This window comes from Trachinotus anak, unplaced genomic scaffold (assembly GCF_046630095.1).
Source record: "Trachinotus anak isolate AG129_WGS33_773 ecotype Australia unplaced genomic scaffold, CSIRO_AGI_Tana_v1 ptg000024l, whole genome shotgun sequence".
Taxonomy (NCBI): domain Eukaryota; kingdom Metazoa; phylum Chordata; class Actinopteri; order Carangiformes; family Carangidae; genus Trachinotus; species Trachinotus anak.
In genome coordinates, this window is record NW_027273875.1 from 8,600,191 (window position 1) to 8,623,758 (window position 23,568).

Sequence of the window (23,568 nt, forward strand, 5' to 3'; positions counted from 1 at the left end):
TATTTTTTTCCATCTAAATGCATTAGCTTCAACCCCATTGCAAAACATTCGACTGTGTTTAATGATTTGGCAAGTTGTAGAGATATTTGTGAGACATTAGAAAGAAATCGAGGTTAAACTGCAAAAAAAAAAAGCTGTAGATGAAAGAAAAGGGAAATATGAGACAAAGAGCAAAAAAGGAAAAAAGTGTAATAATGGAAAATTCTCCTGCTCCCAGAGAAGCAGTTGTGGGAAAGTCAGGGGAAAACCTCATAATGTACAAATTCTAATACAGCTGTTATTTTAGAAGAAGTCCCTGTATTGAATTATACAGTCTTTAAGTTTACCCTTCTCTCTCCCTCATCATAAATTCTTTGTCACAGCAACATATAGCTTTCAAGTTGATGCATTACACTTGAGGCAAAATTTTATCTCTGAATTTATGAACAATGGGAATATTTGATGCATTCATTTTACCCACTTCAAGACAGATTTAAAAAAGAATACATGCTGTGATGCTCATACACACACTCATGTGCACTAACTACTGCACTGTCAAGCTGCACATGAATGGGATGGTGGGAGAGTAATTGTATCCCTTGTGGCTCTCCAGAGGACAGCACTGAGACTCAAATTAAAGCACTGACCTGGTTAGCTTTCTGTTAGCGGGAGGGGGGTGCTGCCCCACAACCCCCCACCCCATCCCACTCACGTTTACCTCACAGAGATTAACTTGTTGACTAACTGAACTATGGGCAGCAACTCAAGCAACATATGTCTGTGTACGACAGACCCATGCAGCCATCAAGTTCCCTTCAAAGCATCAGTGTGTGATAGCCGTCATCTATTCAAGTGTTAGATTCAATGAGAGAAAATTAGAACATATTATATTTTTTGGAAGTTCAAAGACCATAATGTTATGACACCATTGTAGATTTTAAACACCATTACCATAAACCCCTGAATACCACAAACACATTATTATGCACGGGGTTTGAAATGTCATGATTTTTTACAAGCACCTTTTTTTACTGCAGATATTTTGAACTGTCTTTGCAGGAAAAACACTGGTGGGAGTAGGGTAATAAAAGTAACAATGGCTCAGTTCAAATTAAGTGCCCCAGCAGGCCATAAAATGTAGCTACTAGTGCCACAGAACTAGCAAACCTAAATGGGAAGCAGTGATTACACCTGCACCGTTCTGCTGTAGCATGTAGGTTTGGAGAATTGTTGATGAGAGCACATTTTATCATTTTATCTATATGGTTGCAGTTACATGATGCAAGAATTATGGCATTTTTAATCAAATAAAGCAAGCTTGCTGGTTTTTTCTCTTTTTTTTCCCTTTTTTTTTAAGGGTCAGTCAAATGTGTTATGTGCCAAAATATAAGAACACTGGATTACAGTTACTGAAAAAATACATTTTTAGACAGGTAGGTCTATGGAAATTGTTTCCACCCTTCAAAGTTCAGGCGTTATGAGAGAAAACGTTGTTTCTTAAATGTTTACATGATGGCCTCATTTGTACCCAAGTGGATCCGTTCTTCCTGATTAACTGAGCTAACTTTCAACCACATTTTATTCAAATATAATTCATTTATTCCAGAATATCCTGCTGATTAAACTGATATGTAAAGAAAAGAAAATGCGCATATTCTCTCTACCAATGGTAAATATATATATAGATAGATAGATAGATAGATAGATAGATAGATAGATAGATAGATAGATAGATAGATAGATAGATAGATAGATGTGTTTTCAGTGACTATCCGTCAAAGACAACGAAGAATAAAGTGATTAGATGAATCAATATATGTCGGGTTATCAACAGAGATGACGTAATGTGTATACTAATGGATCCTTCCTCCAGGGGGACGCTGCTGCAGGACCTCGACAAATGATCGTTCACTCCTACAGTCAGGTGAGCGGCCGGCCTCCCCGCTCCGCGCCGCGCAGATGGTACAGTCCACATACAGTTCGGAGTTGTTGCTGAGGAGGCTCCCCTGCTCCGCACATACCGTTGAACTGGCATGCAGCCTACGCCTGGGTCCTGTGGCAGGAGGCTGCACTGCTTTTCAAAATGTTCCCGTCTTCTCACCGGGGCTACCTCGGACGGCAGGGCAAGGTCGCGTTGTTTCACCTTTTGTGCAGTATAACAGGTGAGTCCTGCATTTTTTTTTTTTTTGTTAACGGTAGTTTTATTTGTCCGACTAACGCTACACAGAAGTTTTGAGAGGGGAGCCGAGTGCCTCACGCATCGTGCGGAAATCTCAGTGAAAACTGGCGACCACGGCGAGCTTTAACTGGGGGTTATTTTAAGTTTCAAGTTTAGCAAGTTTAGCAGGTGTCATCTTAAGACTGAAGGAAACTTGGTTACAAGTTCACTTCAACAGAGGTAGCTAGCCAGCGCCACCGCCGTGGACGATGGTGCGACCCGAGGCTGCCATAGAAACAGTCCACAGAGACCACTGAGGAGCACAGGCAGAAATATTCAGTTGTAGATACACCCAACCTGCACTTTGGGTCAGTGCGGAATCAGTGGCAGCCATATTAGCTCCAGAAACATGATCTGTTAAGGTAACATTTAGTCTCACTGGTGGGGAACTTAGATTTGTGTCACCAGAGAGGACAATGCTAAATGTCAGCGCCTCCCAGGTCGGGATGAGGGTCAGCCACCATGTGCCTGCAGAGGAGCCTCAGCTCATTAGGGTTCAATCAGAGGGTGGGCAACTAACTCACTCCTCCCTGAAAAACTCCTCATTAACTTGGTGGCATGCTCTGTAGTCATATGCTTGTATTAACAACTTTAAATTCAAAAAAGCAAGGAAACTACAGTTTAGCTCCAACTCTCCCACAAGTTAGGACATTGTGTGTTTAAAAGAAACCAGTGAAAATTCATGGGTGAATATCGCAATGAATAATATATGTTGCCCATGGGCAGCTTTTCAATAAAAACTGCTCAATGAAAAGGAACGAGATTCAGGATTGAATAATTCAGATGAATTATTAAGAAACTTGTTGAATATATACGTGTGATGACAAGCTTTTATCGAGTGAGACTCATCATACCAGGCTCCCTGAAATACAGTTTTTATGACAATAACACCAAATTTAAAGTTTGTTGTCCAAGTATAATCAGTGGTTTAGTGTTCTGCCTTTGCAGCCATGCATAACCTTCACTGAGTCATGACTGAATCAGGCCTTGAGATTTCTGTTTCTCTCCCACACTTTTTGTCTTACCATATCTGAAGGTAGGAAAACGACTCTCTAATATGCTGACTGAACATGTTTCTGTGTAATACATTTCAATGTAACACCTTTACATACAGCATTCAGCTAACTATCTCTCACAATTTAACTTTTACAAAATTTTACAGAGTTAGTATTTGTTGCAGTGCTTCTGTTTGATTGTATTACGTTGCAATAGGATTTCTCTAACAGAACCAAATGTATCTTATGGACAGTTTTATAACTTAACAGTGGCTATACTTTACCCATAAAACTGACATGTACGTAATATAAAGCACTCAGGGTGGACCCTGAATGACAGGCACTCCGAGAGGGTCAGTAAAGATACAGACAGGGCCGGTAAAAACTTTTAATACTTTTTAAATTAATCAAAGGTGCTGCTGTTCTGTCCCACTTTAACCCCTGATTATATCACTGAGTTGTGTTGTAGAGGGGCTCCCATGCATGTAAGCCCCTTCTCAGCAGCAGACCAGCACTCCCACAGCTGGACAGTGTGCACAGAGGAAATATTCTGGGCTACAATACCAGGAATCCCTAACTCTTTTGCTTAAAACTTGACCTTAGACACAAGCAAAATGATCCAGAGACTCTGTACCACATTATTAATTTATTGCATATTCTTTCATTAGGTCATGCTATTACCCGGATCCATTAGTACAAACCTAAACAGACTGTTTACCTTCTTCAGAGAGTTCAAGTAATGGAGGAGAGACATGTGTCCATCTCACTAGCTTCAGTTTTAGTCTGATGTACATTTCAATGAGGGGTTTGACCTTGTGCCCTTTTCAAATGCAGAGTATACGTCCCTATATAACACTTACTAAGTCAATTTCATTTGAATATTTTAAATATTTTTAAGTTTTAAGTCCTTCAGTTTTTTACATCTTCCTGTCACAGATTGATTTTTGTACAGTGTGATACTACAAGACATTATACATTACTGCTCTCTGCAGTCAGCTAGAAATGTGAATCACATCATCCTTGGGATTGTATGTATGGAGTAGATCACAAAAGGCAAATAAAACAGACTCACTCAGTAAAACATTGCTCCACAGCGCGAGTAGTGGTGAGAAACGTCACAGTGTACCTTTAAGTTTGTACGTACCTACTGTATAATGCTGTCTGGTGGACAGCACATCAGAAACAAGAAGGCAGTTAAAGAATGTGTGTGTGAATGATTTCAGTGCAAAAAGTTGATATGAAGGCCACATAAGATCAATCTGTCAAACGGCCATTCAGTCCTTCCCTGTGCGGCTCTGTACAGCTGGCTTTGCCACCTCCACCCTAACGCCATCACCATCTATGTTCTGATTTCCACTTTTAACAAGACACGCTGCCCTCTGGCAAGACACACATATTAATACTCTTGCTGCCACATAAGTGGTGCATGTGAAGGTAATATTGACTAAAGTGAGAATGAGTAGCAGGGTGTCCCCAGGGAGCAATGTGTCCTTGATGCCAGGATATCTATAATCTGTTTTCTGCTCTGTGTGTGTGTATGTGACACATTGTATCGCTTTTGCAAACCAAACTCTTAAGTGTTTACATTAGCTGCTCTCTTTGAGGATATAAGGATAGCAAAAAACTTAAAGTGGTTTCTTTTCTTTGTCTTTGAAAGCACAAGATAAAGAGAGAAAACATTGTTATTGCTATATCAAGATATGCTGCATATAAGATCAGATAGACTTTGCCCTTATTCTCATCACTTTGTTATTCTGAGTTGGAGAAACGAGGGCACGCTTATGTAAGGTTGTCCTGATGTCACCAGTAAAAATTTAATACAGTCCCTATATCTCTTCCATTACATATACAGTACAGGGAAAAGGCTGTTTTCTGTCCTCTTAACTGTGCTATTATTCTTGCGATCTAACCTTATCATTGTACCCAACAGATACAGTAAACTGTAAAATCAGTTTTCTTCCAGGGAAAGGCTGACTCACAGTGTATTTTACAGTGGTTACCATCTGGATTGAGGTGTGGCATTTTGCACATTTCATACAAACCACTTAAATTTTTGTTTTGCAAATAGTATGCATGGTGTTTTCATTCAGAAAGTTTGAAACTTTTACTGCGTCTTTGTTTATTCATTAAATTTTCCAAATATTTTTTAAGGAGTGACCGTGAATACCTTGCAGAGAGTCATTTGTGCTGACATGCACAGTCTGTGCAACTAAATACCAGTTAATTTAAATGTGTTCTTAGCTCGCTACCTCCTTACATGATCACTTGACTTTATCCCTTGTATGGAGGATACTTTTTGGGGCTGACTTGCTATTTAACTTCAGCAACTGAGCCAACAGCAAACATTAGCTCGGGGGTACCCCTTTATATGCAGAACAGCCTCACTCCTCCTAAAAGAAGTTGTGAGCTGTGCGTAGTGTGAAATTTGGGATATGGGAGTGACCAGGAAGGAAAGCCTCTGTTTTTCCATTGGTGGCTCATCATCATCAAACCATCCAGTCTGTTGGTTTAGGATTTATATTTTTTGGTTGTCATAACTGAGTGTGTGAACACTTGACAGGTAATCAAATTCTACATAATTATACACACAACTATAATATTTTGACATTGAATTGACATTATCAAGTTTTTTCTTCACCTTGCCCTCAATTATAGTGCAATCTATTCATCATATGCACAAATATACAAATAACTCTGTTTACGTTGTGTTGATATTGTAAGATGCTTTTCTAATGGAAGTGATGGCGGGCAAATCCACAGTGCTTGCTCTGCGTAACACTTTAAAGTTTATTTGAAGCTGATATGAGGCTTCAGCAGTCTGAGTTAGTGAAATCAAGAGGGTTAAGTCTTCTTAGTACAATATTCCCTCTTTTTGTTTCTTCTTTGCTGAGGGATAACAACACAAAGTGGAAATTTCCGACTGAAAAGACGGAGTATGAATCATTACAACCAGAAAAATCTGTTTCAGGGTACATATGGGCATCTGACTATTGTTCTTAGACAAGGCTTGAAAAAATATTAACCTACCCTTTAATGCAGACTAAACCCATGGGTCATGTGTAAACTTTAAACACAGTGCTGTTTTTTTGTTATCAATGAATTATTATTTTACAGAACTCAGTGTGTGTGTGTGTGTGTGTGTGTGTGTGTGTGTGTGTGTGTGTGTGTGTGTGTGTGTGCTTGGTTCTAAATAGCATATAAAATCAGGATTAATGTATCCACAGCCTCCATAGCTGAATATGTCCCCGCTGTTGCACTGATATCTGCTTCCCTCTCTGTCTATTGCAACAGAATGACTCATGGTGGCTTCTCTGCCAAAAAAATATGCTATCAAGATTAATATCATCAATTAAACATTTGTTGTGTATTTTATATATTTATTTACAGCCCCATCTGGGCCAACATATAAAATGTGTTAAATCATTTGCTCTGTCAATCATTACATTTTACAAGTGAATTAATAAATATTACAAATATAATCTACAGTATTTATTAGCAAATTTGGTAAATGAGTCCCACTATGAATGGATTAGCTGTCACAATAATCTGGATTTCTTGTTATCATTCTTATTGTCATATACGGAAAGCTGTAATAACTAACCTTGTAATTAACCTTTGAACCTAACATTGGTAAAAAAAAAAAAACTAGGGAAAACTAGAGGGGCTGTCAAATAAGTGCGGTGTTCTGACAAAAATTTACATCAATGGCAGTACAGATAAATAAATAATAAAAGTAAAAAATGTATTTAAAAAAGACATTTGTTCTTCATTCTTTAGGCTTAGGGAAGTTTCCTTCTACAGTATTAATATTTGAGGACATGGCTTTTTAGAAGGTGATTGGCCAGAGACGGAGCTGTTTTTGGCAAAACAACAATAGAATATTTGAAGTCAGTTGCCAAGCAGCACAGCAGGTTTTGATTTATCATGATGTCTTCCTGCTGGCAGCTTGTTGCAATTAGTGATCTAGTTGAAGGCTTGGGCAGTCTAGTAGTGTTATATTTTCTTTTCTAAATCAGTGACTTAATTCCTCAGTTTTTTTGTTTGCTGGAATGCTGGTGATGCATTTCCTCTCACTTGTGTTTCATACGTGACTTTGCTCTCGCCTCCCCTCACTCAGCCCTCTTTTTCTTCTCTCAGCGATGATGTCATCCTCATGTTAGCATATCTCTTCCCTTCTTTTTTTTTTTCCTGCCGGTCGCAGTCTGTTCTCTTCATATCCCTTTGACTTTCCTCACCACGATGCTGAGCTCCTGCTTTCAAGACATGCCACATTTCTGACAAGTGCAGGTGACAGAGTGCATGGGTTAGTTATATTTGGACAAAGGACATACAGACAGCCTGCTTTTGATTCCTGAATTCAGGTCAGGAGGAGGAAAGCTAAAGAGACAAAACAAATTCATCAATGGAATAGTCAGTCACACAGTCAGCTGTGCATTATTTGATTAAAAAGCCCAACGCCTGCTGTGGTGGTATCAAGCTCTGAGTCTAGTCTGATACCCACAGATGTCAGATGCTACTGAACTTGTACAGATATGAAATATTTTTTAAAAGCTGGCGTCAGAGGTGAGATCAGAAATACACTGCACTCACTGATGCTGTCATGGTGTTCTTGATTTTTCACTCAGTGCTAAATTGTTGACTCGCCCTCTCTGATAATCCTACCTGACATTTTTAAATGGCAAATCTAATCTGTGTCATTGAGTAGAATAAAGCAATACTAACTTATTTACAACCAGAAAAGTTCACTGTCTGCCATATCGATTATGGCAGCAACTATCTATGTTTTTCATCATGTATTAGTAGATTATTTTATAATCTGTAACACATGAAATGCCAAAAAATAATAATTCTGTCACAGGTTCTAGGAGCCCAAAGTGAAATCTTTACATGTCTTGAATATGACCAGTTTAGAAACCAAAGATTTTCAAATAAAATCTTGTACACAGAAAACACATCTTGCATGACCTAAAGGTGCAGTCAATCAATCAGTTATTACCATTTGACAAAAAATCACTGATTCCACCACCATTAATGTGAATATAAAGCATTTATAGGGATTAGACCAAAAAATTATTGGCAGGTTTATCAGTAATGAAAACATTTTTTAGTTGCAACCCTAGCTTTGAATCAGAGAGTGTGAATTGATTACCAAAACTGTTACAGATTATTTTTTTATTTGTTCAACTTTCTGTTCTAATATACAAGTTGAAATGTATTTACTTTCGTCATTTCAAGGAATTGGTTTTGGTTTTGAAAGCCTTTTGTTTTCAAGGATAAAAGTGTTCCTTCATAACAATGTTAGTGACATTCAATAATTTTAAGTTTTCTGTTTTTTGCCAGGAATCGATGAATTTCTTCTATTGAAGTATAAACTGTACAAATGAACAACTACAGTAGTATTTGGTATGAAGGGATTATGCTTCACAAGTAGTGGGCATAGTACTTTTTTTTTGTTTGTTTTTTAAAAGCTGTTTCAATAATCAAAGGTGCAGTGTTAATGTTGTTAAATTATCCTAAATGAACACATGACTGCATGTGGCTACAGTCTTGTTTTTGTATGTGTCTCTGACAGGTGTGTGGTGCAGTCAGGTGGTGGTGCCTCAGAGGGTGAGTGCTGTGCTGGGGAAGAATGTGACGCTGGAGTGCAGGGTGGAGGTGGGCGCAAACCTTACTCTTACTCAGAGTTCCTGGGAGCGCCGTCTACCTTCAGGCTCCGTCACAGTGGCTGTCTACAACCCAAGGTTTGGCATCTCCATCCCTCCAGAGTTTGGCCACCGCTTGTATTTTCGCTCGCCCTCCTCTCATGATGCCACCATCGTACTGGAAAATGTGGGCTTTGCAGATGTCGGGATCTATACCTGCAAGGTCGCTACATTTCCCCTGGGAAACAATCAAGCTTCCACCACTGTCAATGTGCTTGGTAAGTATGTATATTTACACGTGTAATATTGAATATTTATCAAAGTATAGATGAAATGTGAACACACTGTGTGTCTTCTCTGACTGTAAATCAAACATCTTTGGGGTTTGGATTGTTGGTCTGTGAAAACAAGACTTTTGAAGACATCATCACTGCTCTGGGAAACAGTGATTGGCATTTTCCATTATTTTCTGACAGTTCATAGACCAAATGAGTAATAGTTTAATCAAGAAAATTATTGACAGATTAATTGGTAATGGAAATAAATGTAGAAGTCCTTATGCCAAGCTGTGGATACTGACATTATAATGTTTTTTCCTTTAAAAGGATTCAAGATTGTTAGGGCTGGAAGACAAAAAACATTGAACAAATGTTTTTTCAGGTATCATATCAAAGATATAATTAATGTATGCAAAATCACATAAAAAATAAAAATAAAGTATTGACAATAAGTGTTACGGCATCAGAAAACATTGATTTAGTCTGTACCCAGTATTAGTCCTTGTGTAAAGGGCATGATGCTCAATTTGGCAGCAATAGCAGGTTCCAATTCTGTGTTTTCAATTTTGCTGAGGGGACTAACCTTTTTGTGCTCATTTGGATCACAGGTTGTCACTGCTGGATCATGTGTATATACTCACTCAGTCTGATCACAGGGGTGGATGGAGCTGCTAATGATGGGTTAGACTTGGTTGTAGTAGAATGACAGAGGTGAAGAAAATGGAATTAAAGATTCAGGAAAAGAAAACTGGTACTGACGTCTTGAAATTCTAAAGCATTTTTTCCCTCCATGTGTTTTCTCACTCTCTGAATCACAGTCGAGCCGAAGGTCTACGTGTCTGCGGGTTCAACCGCCCTGATCGATGGTGGCAATGAAACTGTGGTGGCCACCTGTATTGCTGAGAGGGCCCGGCCGCCTGCTGAAGTGTCCTGGGAGTCCAACCTTTTTGGCCAGTCAGAAGTGCAGCTATTTGATGAAGTCAATGGCACCACCAGCACACAAGTGCGCTACCTCTGGCAGCCTACACGCCACGTCCAAGGCCACACACTCACCTGTGTGGTTCGCCACCCAGCTCTACAGAGTGACTTCAGGATCCCCTACCAGCTCAATGTGCAGTGTGGGTGCCTTATAAGTGGCTATGTGGCGTAACATATTAACAGCTTAAAGGAAACCTTATAGTAAATATGATGATTAATACTGATTCTGTCCTGCTTCAAGACATTAATTTGACAGACCAGTGAAACAAAGACTAGAATGAAATGTTTAGGGAAAAAGACTTTTGAACAAGGGCAGTTTTTAAAAAGTGTTGATAAATTTATTAGACTGATCATGTCAGAATAAACATGAAAGCCTATAGCGAGTAGATTAAAGAGTAGAGTGCAGTAGAATCTACACTCTAAAATGAAGTTGATTTAGGTCCAAGCCAAGCTGTCCTAGCTGCTCCCTTTCTTTTCTTTCCTTGAACATTGTATTTAGCAGAAAGAATGGGAGGAAGTCTTAAAAGTAAAGGTATTTGATTTCCAACAGCAGACAATTGATAATCTTTGGCCTTGTCATTGCTGACGTTTGATTTATTTGAAGCACGTCAACAACAATTTAGCAACAGCTGAATTACCGGAGATGAAATGAAACTAACCACACAGGCTCCTTACAGATGTTAATTGAGGTTTAAGAAAAGCTGTCCTTAGTGTTTTCCTTGTTTTCTTTCATAGTGTTAAGACTTTTCTGTGTGCCCCTAAACTGTCAAAAGTGAAAATGTTTTCTGTCAGTAAGCCCCCATAGATAAATACGAGTACATATCTGTATTTGTGGGGCACAAATGGGTCTCTTTGTATGAGCTACAAATAGACTGAGAGGGGTAAAATGACCTCCTTGAAAATCTTTTTTTGTGACAGATGGCAACAAAGGATTTTATCCCCATATATCACACAGCAAAAAAAAAGAAAACTTTCCAAGCATAAGGTAAAGAAAACATTTAGCCTTGGAACAATACCCTGCATTCTAAAGTAAAGTAGCTTCCCATGAACAAATGGTAGCTAACAGAGGATATAGATGGCTGTGAAAACCCCTTGATAACTCGGCAATGAAGAGTAAAGGAGAGCACCATTATTGATCTGGTGTCGTGACTGTTTGCTTCTCTATACAGTGTACTGTGTTTCTGATTTTCGCAGATTATCAAACACCTTAGTGCATATTTGAATGACACAGGTTCATGTCTTGAGGCCATGACTGACCTCAGACTCCATATAATGTTGCACACAAACTAGGCAAATAGTAATCTTGTTTGTTTGTTGATGTAAAGGACAGAGTCTGTGCTAGAGGTAGAAGTTCTGTATCACAGCAGAACTATTTTTAAAGTATGGAAATTCACCTTGGTATACCAGACTATGACCTTGTTATGGTAGAAGGCTGTGGTGAACACTTAGCAGTGCGTGCAGCTGAACAGTTTTCTGAGGTTGTTTGTTAGGTTGTGGTGATTTTTCAGTATTTGTTTTTGTTTTTTGTCTTTCTGTAGTTGCTCCTGATATTTCAGTTGTTGGCTATGATGGAGACTGGTATGTGGGTCGGGAAAATGTTCAAATGACGTGCAAAGCCAATGCAAACCCGCCAGCTCATCACTTCAGATGGATCAGGTGTGTATATCTGTGTGTGACAGTTTCCTTTTCTCTTCTGAGGTTTTGTTAATGTTGGCTTTACTTTAAAACCTTCAAGATATTTGTTGTAGGTGTGTGTGTGTGTGTGTCTAAATGGTTGTGTCTCTCGTGTATCACAGATTGGACAGTGAAATGCCAGGAGGGGTGGAAAGAGTGAACAGCACTTTGCTCTTCCTGCGTCCCCTCCAGCGGAACGACTCTGGAGTTTACAGGTGTGAGGTTGCCAATGACATCAACCTCCGCAGTCGGGATGTGCGCATTCTCATACAAGGTGAGCTGAGTATACACACCAGAACACAGCTGACTCCTATTGCCTTCCCTTCCCTTAGGAAGCACTGTGCGTGCATGCACGTCATAGAGGGTATCACTGCCTGTGACATTGTCCTTCAAGCTGAAATGTGACACTGTATCATTCTCATCCACTCTGTACATACTGACAGTCTATAAAGCAATCACCCATGGTACATTTTGTTAGCACTGATAATATTAGGTTTAGTCTTAATTGCATGCTGATTAGCCTTGATTAACATTAGGTCTCCAGATGTTCAAAAGGGAAGTTCGTGGGCCAAACAGCTGCAAATATTTAAGGTCTCTTCAGACCAGTGCGCTGCCTCTGCTCTGTCCTCTTGGCTTGGCATCTAAGTATGTGATGTCTTTCTCTTGTGTATGATGAGCATGTTCTTCTGGTTTCATAAGATCCGTCTTGCCCGTGGAGGCTCTCTCCCTGAATGATGTTCTGATTATGATGTGATTTTCTTTTATATCTCTCGCTTCCTGTCTGTGTTTCTTTTATTTCTGCATGTGTCATGCAGTAAGAGGCAAAACCCTGCAGCCTGACTGTGAGATGATGTCCCAGATTCATAAAACATTAACTAGTTCTTCTCAACTCCTATTTATTATTTATCGTCCATATTTCATTTTCCTTTGAGAGGACCTGTACAGGCATGCATAAGCTTACACGTGTTGGTGTACCCGTGGTTGTGTGTGTGGCTGTGTCTGTGCTCACATATGTCAGTTCACTGCCTCTGCATGGAGCTGGACGATTGATATACTTACAGACTACAAACCTTTGAGTTCATGTTTCTCATCTCTCAGATGTGAATCTTTTCCTCACATCTGGCCTGGCACTGAGGTTACAGTGGCAGAGCAATTTAGCAGCACCATTAAAGCTTTTAGACTGAGATTCTTTCCATTACTTTAGCTCCTGCTGATGATGGCTTTCGGCTTTTCTGTTTTGTGGGCATCACCCCTAATCCAGCTCATTTTAAGGCTGGTGTTCTAATGGAGGCGTAGAGATATGGTGACAATTCATCATCATCCTTGCAAAATAGGGTCTTAAATGCATATTCTTTTACAATTTAAGCATGCAATGTATAAAATAATTTGCCTATGCACTATGTTGGTAACACCACCATAGTCAGGAGCTTTAGGGATATCCCTGATACTATTTTATGTCTCATCAATAATTAACCTTAGTAAGTCACAAATTTTCCCTCTACATGTAAAAATAACAATATGACTTAATAGTTTACAATTTTCATTCAATTCATTGGTGCTTTTTCAGGCTGTTGTATGTTAAGTTCAGCCTAAAAAAATTACAAAATTTGAATGCAGTTGAATTGACACCTCTTTGAGACAGTGTCAACAAGTCAAATTTAAGTGACATCACAAAGGTATTATTAGGGGATAACTCCAGGATTTTTAACCATATATTCAGACAGTTTCAAGACTTTTATTTTAAGTGTCTGACAACAGTAGACAGTGAGATTCTGACAGGGAAACCTTTTTGTTAGAGGGTAAGATCCTTTTGGTTTGACCAGAAACAGCTGTTATATTGCTCTGCTCAAAGCCACCAGCGACCATCCCCACTTCCTGACAAGAAACCATGTGCGGCAGCAGAGAAATCTTACAGACAACCCCTTTAAAGTGCTTGACTGTGGTTATGATTGGATATCTACATGCAAAATCTGAAGAAATACAACAAAATTTCAGTATTTAAAGCCTGATTTTTTTTGTTAGGTTCCTGTTGTAGCTGCTCCCAAATCCATTTACTTAAGTTCTTTTAATGTTTTTAGTTTTTGTACAATATACTCTGTTCAGTCTTTGATTTCCTCAGTGGCCTTTGGTTTGCTCTTACTTTGCCTCAAAATCTCCAGAGGTATTTTGTTTTTAAGTGTATGCATGTCAAATAAAGAAAACTGACAGCGAAATGCTGCTTTAATAATCTGAAACTGTGCTCGAATGAGATTTTATTAGCAAAAATAAACAAATGCTGATGCAGAACAACAATTTGTGAATATTTCTTACATGTTAATTGTTAATTTGTTGAACTGAGGACAACATGGCCTGCTTTGACCAAAGTGAAACAATACATATGCGTTTTGATTTCAGATTTAAAGGGACAGAGCCATTTCGGGGCTGTAATTTAATGTGACTGATGGATATCAGAATATTAGAAACTACTATGTGACAATTTAAAAAACCTTTCCAGTGATGCGGTGCTGCTTATGGTAATGGAAGCATTCCTGCTCAGACCCTTGTGAAAAGCTTTTTCATTTGTCTATCATCTAATATAACCACTGTGTCCAATACATTTCAATACAATTTTACCACATTCTAGGATTTTTATTTTTCACTTACCAATCATTGTTTAGTAATCAAAGATTGCACCTATACGTTCTGAAGAATTTCCAGTGGAAACCTGAGCCAGCTGCGAGCATGTACTGCTTAGATTAATATGTGTGGTAGTTTATGTAATGTTTTCGTCAACCTATCCCTTCTTAGTAAAATCCTGATGTAGTTGGCATTGACATTATCTGCTTCTCTGTCTGTCATCTCTCCCTTACACCCTCTACTCCCCTCTCACCCTCCTTCCCTTCATTAGATCCTCCCACCATGCCTTCCACCATTACTGCTCCTGTCCTAACCGGTTCTGCCTCCTCCACCTTAGTGGATGATAAGGGCCATGTCCTCCTCAGCTCCCCCACACTTGAAGCCCTACCTGAGAGTAATCTTGGTTCCATAGTGGGTGGGGCTGTGGGTGGGGCCTTGTTCCTTCTACTGCTGCTGTGTCTGGTTGGTGTGTGTTACCTCCGGAAACAGCAGACCTTCCACGGGAACTACTACACCAAGCAGTACCTGGGCCCCAGTGACCTCCAGAAAGCCCCCACACAGCATGAGCTCCACCCTACCAAAGCCAGCAGCAGTTCCTACCATCGGGACCACGACCGAGAAGAGTGGGGCGACCGCCAGCTCAAGCACAAGCGTGACCGCCGTCACCATAGCAACTATAATGGAGAAGAGTATCCCTCTAATGGCTACACTAGGGCCATGAGGGAGAGCAGTCACCACAGCCATCAACAGAATCACCACCGTGAACACACACAGTATCCTAGTCCACGGCAGGCCAGATACCCTCATTCACCGAAACCACAGGGAAACTGCTCCCCCTACCTGTCAGATGAATGCTACGATAGTGGGCCCGAGGGTGACTATGTGTCTCACACAGACGGCTCGGTCATCTCACGTAGGGAGTGGTATGTTTGACCAGCTACCTGGTTCTGCAGGAGCAGAAAAACAACAGTTATCAGAGGGTTTCATTCATCAAATTAGGAAGAAACACATTATTTCTGTTCTGTACGCACATGCACACTTCTACTAACCTCAGCTCTGTAATTCCCTTGTTTTTCAAGCGTCCTGGTTGACACTTGATGTTTCTTTTCTTCATGGGGACAGACTGTGGACTGCACAGCCACTTTGACGGTCAACATCTACATGCCTACAGAAGTGGGCATGTCACTAGCTTGTGTGTGTAGAGACTAACAAAAGATCATGATGTATGTGCTGTGTCTGCCTTACTACATGGACTGCAAATTTATTTAGCATTACTAATGTCTTTGAGTTGAGTGGAAGCCCTGGGGGCTTCAAGATCACATGGTTGTTATAGAAGAAAGTTTTTTGTTGTTTTGTTGTTGTTTCTACAAAGTCAGCCTTCGTAGGCTGTGTGACACTTGCTTATTTGTATTTGTATGTGTTGGTATTGATGACCCTGATTAGTTTAAAAGACCTCTGAATATGATTGGCTGATATTCAAGAATGGTACAGGACCTGGATTGGAAATAAATCCATGAGATGGTCACAGGTCCTTTTCCAAAAACTCAGTAGCACACAGCAGAGGCGTTATATGCTGATTCAAGGATTTGTCTCTCTGAGAAGTCAAAGTTTCCTCCATGACAATGAACTCTCCGCACTCATGGTCAAACAAAGAATTGCACTGCCTTTCGCAAAACTTAACAACAGGCAACCAGATCATCATAAAAGTCTGCCATGATAGGAGACTTTTGAGCTTGAGGACTTGACCGCTGATGTCCTAGCAATGTCCTTTAAAACTGATGGCCTTGAGTGGGAAACTTAAGAGCGTTTCTACCACATGTCCTCAGCTCATCTTTTATCCTCAGGAGGGAGGGATGGAGAGAGGGTAAGCAGGGAAGCCTGCATGCAGGAGGCACAATCCCCTGTAACAACAGGCGGGGTTTGCCATACAGTCAAGCTTTGATATGCAAATTTGCCACAATATTCTGCCATCCAGTGCAAGTTAAAAGAAGTTGGAATATTAATACTTAACTTTCTAATGTTTGTGTGAGTTATCGATTTTTTTTTTTTTTTTTTTTTTGGAAGAGTTTCAGGTTAGTTGTCCTTTTCAGTTACCCACAAACACACAGTCCTGTTGTCTGTCTGGTGACGACAATGGATGTGTTTGAGAATTTGCACTCTATCATCAAACCAGGACTCTTAGTAATGCAAGAGCGCTTTGAGCAGGGGCATTGTTTAAAGCAGGCTACAGTATGGTAGCCACCATGCACTGGCCTCCTAGTCACAAAGTACTTTGTCACACAAAGAAATCATTCAAGAGTGCAGCCAGTACACTCCATGGTCTAATTTCACTACTCTGAGTAATCTGTAGAAACCAGAAACAGTTACAATCTGAGGCATTAATAGGCTTATTGTGTCTTATCCATGTGTGCAACTGCATACTCTAATCTTGCTAACCATTTTTTTAAGGGAAAGCATTTATTGTTATTACCTGTACTATCACAGTAAAATACACATTATGTAGGTAAATCAGGTCTTTAGTGATGGATGTGCTGTCACCGTCACCTGTGGTTATGAAAACTTCCACTCAGCTCTTTATCCATAGCCCAGTGCTGACTCGCCAAAACAGACAGACAATATTTTGTTGCACTGATCATTAACTTTAAATTATCCTTTAAGAAGCTATAAAATTATACACCCCATTTTTTTTTTTTAAAAAAGACTCGATTTACAATTAAATCTGTATTCATTTGTAACAAGCCGCATGTTATCGCCAGTCAAGATGCTCAACCATTGCAGGTGATTGGACTGTGTCACTGGGCTATGGAGCACCATGAGTTCAGGAGTCAAACTTATATAAAGCTATTATGGATTTAAAGTTAAATTTCAGTTTTTGTATATGATCAGGTAAACACAGATAAAACCTGAAGTATTTCAATACATGCACCTGTTCACCAGATTGCATGGAGGAGATCAAACAATTTCTTTCATGTACACTAGTGTTTGTGAATACATGCCAACTTAAGTAGTATGGTCACCTTGACAATATTTGCCGCCAGATGCCAAATGTTTGTTTAACTTGTATGTATAAATATGATGACAGTGTCTCACAAGTATTACTGACTAGCTAGCAACTGATTATTAGCTTATATAAATGACTAACGTATCACTGTTGTATACAGGGTCTTATAGCCTGAAATAGAAATGAAAAGATGCTTTGAGGCCACTTTAATATTTCAGTAAGAGTCGTCAAAATGGGAATTAGTTATATTGTTATGAACCCGCTGGATTTTGTGGCGTGAATAGGCTGCGATTCTCATAGTGAGATTTAATAATGTGCCACTGTAACTTGGAAGCAGAGAATGTGACCCCTATACTGCAATTCATGTTGTTTCACATGTTTCAGATGATGTGCAGTACAATGTACTTCCCAGTCCAATAACTACCTTCAGTTTCAGTTCACTCCAGTTACATTAACATAATTTCTCACATACCTCTAGTGCTACACAGAAAGCTTTGATTCAGTGTTGCTAGGTTTTGAGATTTCCATCTGAGATATCTCTTGCCTTAAACACTCTGGGTAATCTACACAACATACTGTCAAAAGTTTTCACATAGACTATTTCTTTGGTATTAAAAACTTTACATTGTGGATTACCCACAGTAACCAGGACAATATTTTTGTGAAGAGATGTTGCTGGTAAATTTCTTTAATCTAATTATCCAAGACTATGAGCACCACAAACAAAATTATTGTATTGGGTTTGAAAACTCAGAGACAGATGTCTCAACCTGGGTTAATAAGTCAAAAACTATCTGCATTGTTAGATAGTGCTACTTGTAAATGAGAAAATGCGTTTCTATGTGATTTGTGTGAACTGACCCTTTTAATGGGTGTGTCCAAATTGAAGTGTGCAGTTGGCAATCTATGAACCACACAACCTCATTTTGAAAAATTATGTTGTGGGGGTGGGTGTGCTGCCGACACTTTCATATAAATGCCAAGAATAACAGGAAGTACAGCTGCCTAACCCATTCTCCTGTTTGCCTCTGCGCACTAAGATGGAAATTCCACTAATCAATATAACATTTTTGCTTGACTCGTCAGTTTGCAGCCCTGCACCGGGATTATTGAAGTTCTTTTGTACTGTGACATTTTGTTGAGAAATCAGTCATCAGTATCTTTACGTTGTGTTGAGAAATACAACTAGTGCCTTAGATACCTAGCAGAAATTTAAGTGTTTTCATATTATTGTTTACTTATGGCTGTGACAACCTGATTTGTTGCTCTGTGAGATTTATTTGTTACCTTTTTGTTTTGATTTTCATTGCATATTGTGTGTTAGGAGGACTCCGTGGTGCCATATCCACTTCTCTGCCCTTGTCATTATGACAGTTAATGACGCAGTATATTTACAAACCTAGAGGCATTAAAACACACAGAAAAAGACAATGCTTGAACAAATTTTGATGTTAAATTAGTTAAATCTCTACTTTGTAGGTATTTGTCAGGGGTTTATGTTTTTGTAGAATCACTGTTGTTCAGAGGACTGAAGAATTTACCTCAGTCTCACATTATCAATTAAATGCACCTTGTGGTCATGGTTGTTTTTGTATATACAAAAGGAAATGTAAGTTTCTGGAAGGTAAAAAAAAAAAAATATTTATGTCGGTGACAACAGTGGAGCATTATTTTGTCAATCTTTTTGAGATAATTTAGTTCAATAAAGCACCTTAGCACCTGTGAGTTATTTTCTCTGGAGGTTTTTGAGCTTGCCATTACTCTCAGACTGCTCAGTCTCAGCCTCTTTGTGCTTCTATAAATGACATCATCTCCAGCTCCCTAACGCATAATACTGCATAACCGTCCCCCACCCTCCACCCCCCAAATCCAGCACGCACATGTGGGACGCCGTACATGACGTAATTCAAAATCATGATTCCTCACTTCACCTTATCTTCATTACTCTGTGATATCAAAAAAAATGCTTAAGGAGAAATGTATTGCTTTTGCCATTTGATTAAACACAATACTGGTGGAAAACTGAGCTGTTCTCCTCCAGTGGTATTTTTACAATCAGGGGAGATCCAGCACCTTCTGCTCTCTCTTTGCCCTCTTCACCAGCCCTAGTTTGCTTTGTTTCAGGACAGAAAGGTCCTCGCTCTCCCCTACAGCTCCTCTCCTTTGTGAATTCAACCCCCCCCTGCGTCTTTCTCCCACTGTCTACCAGCTGGTAAAATTAAATGCTGAGTGTTTATGTCTGGCCCAAAGTCCCCACTCTCCAGCCCATTGACTGTCCCCATGGCAACAAGCTCATCTGGAGCTGCTGATGGAGACTGTCTTCCTACAAGCTCTACCTGGCCACAGAAAGAGGGAGGGAGAGGAATGCTAGGGGCTGTGTGGAGCAAAGAGGTTAACTGTGCTGCTGTGAAAAGAAAGCCAGAAAGAGAGAATTAGCTGCTGGAATTGAAAATGGCCCATTATGTCCTGCTGCACTGCAGAGAGCTCCTCTGGCTATAAGGACGTATCACGGCGATGTGACCTTGACACTGTTAAGCATGGACCCCAGGTTCTCATGATAGACACACTTCCCTCTGAAAGTCTTTATTTGAGCTGACCTCTCTGTCTTCTGCAGATCTTATCATGGCCACAGCAGTTGTTGTCATTCTGACCTTGAAACGGGGCATGCTCAGTCTGAAAATACATGGTGGAGCAGCTCAGTAGCAGTAATGATGTCAGCCAGCAATGCCTGAATTTGTTTGAGACACTTGTGAAGAAGATCAGTGGATTTGCGTTTTGCCTGCAACACAACAGTTTCCAAGGATACTTTTCACAACGCACAAAGGAGTGAGCGAACGTCTCAGGCAGTGTGGAGGGATGCAGCACTGACGCCTGTTTGAGAGAGAGACTTTGATATTACCTCCCCAGTAGAGCTGGGATCAAATTGTCACCATTGAGCTGAACATATTGAAATGACACGCCACCTACAAGCTACAACTAATCTGCCTTCACCCCCCAGTGACATCTGCTCCCTGTGGAGTCTCTTGTTTGGGCAATAGTATGACCCCTGACCCTGCCATTGCATTTTTTGAACGGGGGATGGTTTGGGGATAGCCATCACTTGCTCCCTCACTTCACTTCAGGCGACCGAGGTGTGCTGCCGTGTTTAATTCATGATGAACACGTCTGCTACGCTGACCTCGATGAGCGTCCGCATGCGCTTCTCCTGTCTTCACAGCAATGATGTGTGTGTGATAAAGTGCTGAAGTAGAAAAGACAGAAAGGCAGTTGCACTGGAGCCAGATCCCAGTGTGGGGACAGTTGATCCACCACTAATCCAAGCCCCTCCAGAATGGATGGTATTTCAACCAAAAGATTTTCAAATGAGAGAAAAAAAAAACAAAACAGAACATTCATGAATATATTTATTTATTTTGTGATAATATTGTGTGATTAATGTGTTTACCCAAGCTGCACACCTCAGATTTGTCCATTCACAAGACTTTCACATAAAGAACATATCAAGTTATACTCCTATATGATTTCGTCTTATGAACTCCTGAAGATGCTCCTTGCATATTGGGTTTAAAGAGCTATTTATTTCTTGTCACATTATGAATGTCAGATAAATTGTCTGTCATCGGGCATTAAAGCAGGCAGCTCAATGCGCTGCATTTTTAAACACATTTTGAGCAACACAAGAGACTCTTGTCATAGTTCAGCAGCCATCAAAGGTAATTGAAAGGTTATTAACTGTTAGAGGACGGCATGAAGAGAGACAAGGGGAGAGGGGGAAGGGAAAAAGAAGAGGAAGAAGTGGCTTTCAGGGGTGAGCTCAGAAGTCCCAGCTTGTTCAATCTGCATCATAATTGAACTGTTATTTAAGATTCTCATCTCAGCACATTATTGATTTTTTCCCCCACCTCAACAGCTAAATCAACTGGAATTGACCATTACGCACTTTTCTTCTTCTTTTTTTTTTACCCTGTCACCTTTTGTCCTCTGGTTCCTTCAATGTCCCACAATCACAGTTTTACACATTACTGCTGATTGGCCAAAGCTTGCTGTTCTGTGAGTTTAATGCATCTTAATCACGATTAATCCTAATCCCCTCAGTGGACAACATGGAGCATATGCAAGCATATGGTCTAACAAGGCTAATTCAACAGGCATAACGGCTGCATCTACAACTCCACACACACACACACACACACACACGCACACACACACACACACACACAACACAAAGAAGGGACAAAATAGAGATGGATGAAGGGGTGGATGAATGGATGGAGGTGAAGATGTGCAAATAAAGCAATAAAACAAAGGATTTTCAATATGTAGGATGTCCTTGACTAAACAACATCCAAAGCTCATAGGCTACTATGACTCCACTTAATGGTCATTTTTGGGCCGTAGTCCGTTGTGTTTTTTAATTGATCAGGGTTATAATTTATTTAAAAACTAGAATTACCACATTGTTAACCAACCAGTTAAGTTGCAGGAAATATGGTCACAATCTCCCCTTCTATTCCTGAGGTGCATTGTTCAATAGTAGCCAGAAGCGTTTTTACAGAACATTATGATGTCAGAATGAAGTTGACCTTTAATTGTTTGAATATAAAATGTCATCACTTCATTTTATTTATTGTGTCATAATTAGTGTATGACACAATGTGTGGCCGAAAACATGTTTTGTGAGGTCACAGTGACCTTGACCTTTGACCTTTCGTCACCAAAATCATCCTTGAGTCCAAGTGAATATGTGTGCCAGATGTAATGAAATTCCCCCTGGGTTCTCCTGATATATTTCATTCACAAGAACATGAGGTCACTTTTAACTTTGACTTTTTCCCACCAAAATCTAATCAGTTCATCTTTGAGTCCGAGTGAATGTTTATGCCAAATCTGAAGAAATTCCCTCAAGCTCAAAGACATCACGTTCACGAGAAAGGGACAGACTGACAGACAAACCAGAAACATAATGCCTCTGGCCCTGGCTGTTGTCAGCGCAAAGGCATACAATTTGTTGGAAAATGCGAAGAATTTCCTTCTTGCCAAAAGTTGGATAAGAAAATTGATACTAGTCTGATCATCTGTCTGTCAAACATGAAGCAACAGCCAGAAGACAGTTAGCTTAGCTTACCTTAACTTAATTTAGCATAAAGGCTGTAAGCAGGGGGACTAAGCTAGCCTGGCTCTAATCAAAGGTGACAAAATCTGTCTAACAAGTTATATCTTGTTAGTTTAATTTGTGCAAAAACTGAAGTGTAACATTTACAAGTGGTCTTATGAGGGTTATGTGTTCAACCATTTCTTGGTCAGCCACAGAAACTGTCTGGAGTCAGAGCTCATTAATGTTTATCAGGTTGCAGATGCTCCACAAGGGTAAGCTGTTCGTTCACTGTCAGTCCAGTTTCATACATTATTCTGTCACTTATGAGGCAGAAAAATAATCATAGTGGTTAAAACCTGCAGAGATGTGTAAACATCAATGTGGTTGTTTTTTTTTTTTTTTGCCTCTGTTTTATCGTGTGTGTATCATTGAGATTTTACATGTGTCACTCTGAGCTCCATTTTTTAAAAAATGTGCTCTGACATGTTGCAAGTTTAAATTGTAAAATATCAATATCAACTCAAAATGTTTAAAAAGAAAAACAACCTTAAGCTGTGGCATCGATTGCCTGATGATCGTGCAAGTGTCAAAACGGCAGATGATTTTACTTCTTTGCCAGTAGATGGTGACATGTCGACATTAACTGCTGTTGCTGTTACTCTCCTTGCCTCTAGGGGGCAACTGTGGGTCTGAGGCTGGTTGTGAACATCTGACACAGCATGTGTGTTTTTTAAGCAAATACTAAAATTTTTCTAAATGTGACTGAATCACCATCTCTGACTATGTCGACACAAAATCTATGAGCTTCATCTACCTTAAGGCAGGTCTGTGAATTAGTCGAGTATGTCCATTGTTCTCTCCTGTTAATGTTGTTGTGTTTGAGATACTAAAAGTCTCTCTTCACTCCCTCAGACCAGTCTCAAGCGGAAAGGTCAAACTCCATTGTTGTGGCCGGAGCTGTGATGGGCGCCGTCCTCGCTCTCTTCCTCATCGCCGTCTTCATCGTCGTGATCCTCACTGCTCGCAAGGCCCCGCCACCAGCCTTCACTGACAAAGTGTAAGTCTGACAAATAATTCATGCTGCAGAACATG

The 23,568-nt window shown here is 39.9% G+C and overlaps 1 protein-coding gene across 1 annotated transcript; it reads left to right on the plus strand.

The window, feature by feature from the left end:
- Positions 1-1,951: 1,951 nt before the first annotated feature.
- Positions 1,952-19,106, plus strand: nectin3b (nectin cell adhesion molecule 3b). The gene is made up of 6 exons (XM_071460730.1): positions 1,952-2,141; positions 8,765-9,112; positions 9,931-10,230; positions 11,629-11,746; positions 11,887-12,038; positions 14,652-19,106. The coding sequence occupies exons 1-6, from the start codon at positions 2,063-2,065 to the stop codon at positions 15,311-15,313; spliced, it is 1,659 nt and encodes a 552-aa protein (XP_071316831.1). The 5' UTR covers positions 1,952-2,062; the 3' UTR covers positions 15,314-19,106.
- The last annotated feature ends 4,462 nt before the right edge of the window (positions 19,107-23,568 follow it).

Coding starts and splice junctions, on each gene's coding strand:
- nectin3b (XM_071460730.1), top strand. CDS start 2,063: ATGTTCCCGTCTTCTCACCGGGGCTACCTCGGACGGCAGGGCAAGGTC. Junction 2,142..8,764: donor CCTTTTGTGCAGTATAACAG/GTGAGTCCTGCA, acceptor TGTCTCTGACAG/GTGTGTGGTGCAGTCAGGTG. Junction 11,747..11,886: donor CATCACTTCAGATGGATCAG/GTGTGTATATCT, acceptor CGTGTATCACAG/ATTGGACAGTGAAATGCCAG.